This window comes from Ailuropoda melanoleuca, chromosome 14 (assembly GCF_002007445.2).
Source record: "Ailuropoda melanoleuca isolate Jingjing chromosome 14, ASM200744v2, whole genome shotgun sequence".
Lineage (NCBI taxonomy): Eukaryota > Metazoa > Chordata > Mammalia > Carnivora > Ursidae > Ailuropoda > Ailuropoda melanoleuca.
In genome coordinates, this window is record NC_048231.1 from 14,579,096 (window position 1) to 14,582,356 (window position 3,261).

A 3,261-nucleotide genomic window follows, 5' to 3' on the forward strand; every position below is an offset into this window, starting at 1 on the left:
GTGGCTGCAGCAGCCCAGGTAAATTCTGTTCAAGCTGAGTATTCCTAGATTGACACAGCCTGCAACACTTTATTTTTTATTTTTAAGATTTTGTTTATTTATTTGAGAAAGATCAAGAGACAGAGAGCAAGAAGAGGGAGTGGGAAAGGGAGAAGCCGACTCCCTGCTGAGCACAGAGCCCAACCTGGAGCAAGATCCCAGAACCCTGGGATCATGACCTGAGCCTAAGGCAGATGCCTAACCAACTGAGCCGCCCACGTGCCCCAGCCTGCAACACTTTACACAGCAGGTACTTTAAATACCCCACAGCAGTTACTTCAGGAGGTAGAGCAGTCAAAGTTCCCTGAACTCTGAGATCTGGGACCTAGTCCGGCTTCTTTTTGTTCAGGTTATAAATACGTATTGAGCTTCCACTCGCTGGGTATCTCCTGTGTGCTCCATCCACCTTGTTGTGTAACCAAGTAGGCTGAGCTGAATGGCTGGTTCAGCTAAAGAACGGCACTGGCAAAAATCCGAAGGGCAGGAGGAGAGTGAGGTCAAGGTATTTACTTGCTCCCCACTCCTATCACACCACGGATTGCTTTCCTCCCACCACCATGGCTACAGCCACCTGCCAGGCAGCACTTTGACCTTGAGCCTTCAGGGCCCAAGGTTCTGCACCCAACCTTGTTTGTTTTTTAACCTTCCAATTCCTTTGGAAATAGTCCCTCTACGGAACTCCCCACAAATTACCCAATTGGAAAGTGCCACTTGTTTCTTGCCAGAACTCTGACACAACTCAACACTCACACTGCCAGTAACCAGATTTGTGACAGAAAAGCAAAACTCTTGGGGGCACCTGGGTGACTCAGTCGGTTAAGCGTCTGCCTTCGGCTAGGGTCGTAATCCCAGGGTCTTGGGATCAAGGCCGGAATGGGGCTCCCTGCTCCTGGGGAAGCCTGCTTCTCCCTCTCCCTCTGCCTGCCACTTTCCCCACTAGTGCTCTCAAGCGAGCTTTCTCTCTCTCAAAACAAAAACAAAAACCTTTAAAAGCGAAACTCTTACTGAGCACCTGCTACATAGCTTCATCAGTGCAGTGTTTTTACGTTCGCCCATGTATGCATCACAATATGCTTTCTACAGACAAGAAGACTGGATCCACAGCCTTAATTACGCATCTTCCTAAGGATCACCAGGCTATTGCGGAGCAGGATCAGACCGGAATTCAGGTAGATCTCGCTCCATAAATACCTGCTCTGAAGCCACCCTTGGTATCCTTAGCTCTAGGAAAAAGGCTCGCTAAAGGATTGAGGCAAGGGAAGGATTAGGCTGTTTCTCCACTGATCATCTGAATTATAATCACCTGGGACGCTTTATAACTACAAACTCCCGATTCTTGGAACTGCCAGTATCTTTCCCTATCTCTACAGTCTTTGTACCTCTATTCCACACTTACTGCGCGGGATTGCAGAATTAATAATGAACTCTTAATTTAGCAGCTACTTTCTTCCGATCAGACCCTAGTGGATTTGCACAAACGCTAGGAGACCGCACACGGCTGCTTAGACCGTCTCACGCGCGTTCACGACGAGAAGCGCAAAGGTTCCAACTGCCACTGCTTCCCAGCGAGATGGAGAGACACCTGGGTGGACACGTGACTGGGAAGCCGCACTCCCCTGTTCCCTTATCAGGATGGCGGCGAGGGTGATCCTGCAGCCCGCGGGCCGCTGCCGCTGGGACGAGCCCGTGCGCGTCGCCGTGCGGGGCCTGGCGCCGGGACAGCCCGTCACGCTGCGCGCCTCCCTGCGCGACGAGAAGGGCGCGCTCTTCCGGGCCCACGCGCGGTACCAAGCCGACGCCGGCGGCCTCCTGGACCTGGCGCGCGCGCCCGCGCTGGGCGGCAGCTTCGTGGGGGTCGAGCCCATGGGGCTCGTGTGGGCCCTGGAGCCCGAGAAGCCCCTGACGCGGCTAGTGAAGCGGGACGTGCAGACGCCCTTCGCCGTGGAGCTGGAGGTGCTCGATGGCCACGAGCCCGACGCCGGGCGACTCCTGGGCCGGGCGGTGCACGAGCGCGACTTCCTGCGGCCCGGGGTGCGGCGGGAGCCGGTGCGCGCGGGCCGAGTGCGCGGCACGCTCTTCCTGCCCCCAGGTGAGCGCCCTGCGTCCCAGGCCGTTCTGAAGAACCGGGTGGAGTCCTGGCACCCCGGGCGGCCTCCTGCTTTCCTGGGGGTACCACATGATTATGGAACTTTCCTAAGCTCGTCCCCACGCTCCGGAGTCTATCATGGAGTCTGGATAGAAGTTCTTCCTCTTAAGTTTCACGGCGGCACTTTCTAGAGTCACTGCCACTCCTTAGCTTTATGCTGAAAAGTGCATTCAGCACTCAAAAAGTGCATTTATTTCAAGTGCCAGCCAGGCGGCTGTGTTTCAGATACCAGTATTAGGGAATGACTTCTGCCGTTGTGCGAGAGTGATCTTTGCCTCTTTTCACATCAAACTTCCAAGGAACCTAAAACCCACATAGGCAGTGCCCCATAATCCTAAAAAAAAAAATTGATGGTCACCTTCTCCCATCATAAACAGTCTGTCAGTGATTTTTTTTTTAAGATTTTATTGATTTTGAGAGAGAGAAAGAGTGTGCAGCAGCAGAGGGGAGGGGCAGAGGGCAAAGCCGACTACCTGCTGAATAGGGAACCCAAAGATGTGGGACCCAGTCCCAGGACCCTGGGATCATTGATGAGGTTGGGGAATATACATGAGGTTCAGTGGGGTGGAGTCCGGAGCCGACGACCAAGAAAGAATTCTTGAGGCAACTTTGGTGCAAAATGGTGGTTTATTAAAGCATGGGGACAGGACGCGTGGGAAGAAGGAGCTGCTGCCCTGGGGTTGTGAGAAATGGCCTATTTTATATCCTGAAGTGGGGAGGGGGCTAGGAATAGTATATGTCTCTAAGGAATTTTGGAAGCAAGGTCTCCAGGACCTTGAGGGGGCTAGCTACTGTTGGGAAAGGGTCATTTATTACCATCTAATAAAACCTTNAGCTACTGTTGGGAAAGGGTCATTTATTACCATCTAATAAAACCTTAGTCATGAGACCCTTCAGATGTGTATCGGTGGGCCATATGTTTCGGGGATGATTGCCAACACGTATCTTGGGGGGGGGGGTTAAGATATAAAGGAAGTTTCCAAAGGAATTTTTTAAAAAAGATTTTATTTATTTATTCGACAGAGATAGCCAGCGAGAGAGGGAACACAAGCGGGGGGGGGGGGGGGGGGGGGGGA

At 52.8% G+C, this 3,261-nt stretch overlaps 1 protein-coding gene across 2 annotated transcripts in view; it reads left to right on the forward strand.

The window, feature by feature from the left end:
* Window positions 1-845: 845 nt before the first annotated feature.
* Window positions 846-3,261, forward strand: part of ACOT6 (acyl-CoA thioesterase 6) — a 7,727-nt gene continuing 5,311 nt past the window's right edge. The window contains exons 1-2 of one of the 2 annotated variants that reach the window (XM_034643000.1): window positions 846-1,208; window positions 1,497-2,128. In XM_034643000.1, coding sequence (XP_034498891.1) covers window positions 1,672-2,128 — 457 coding nt within the window. In that variant the 5' untranslated portion in view covers window positions 846-1,208; window positions 1,497-1,671. Of the gene's footprint in view, window positions 1,209-1,496; window positions 2,129-3,261 lie in introns of those variants that run through there. The other variant, XM_034643001.1, reaches the window with a different exon arrangement.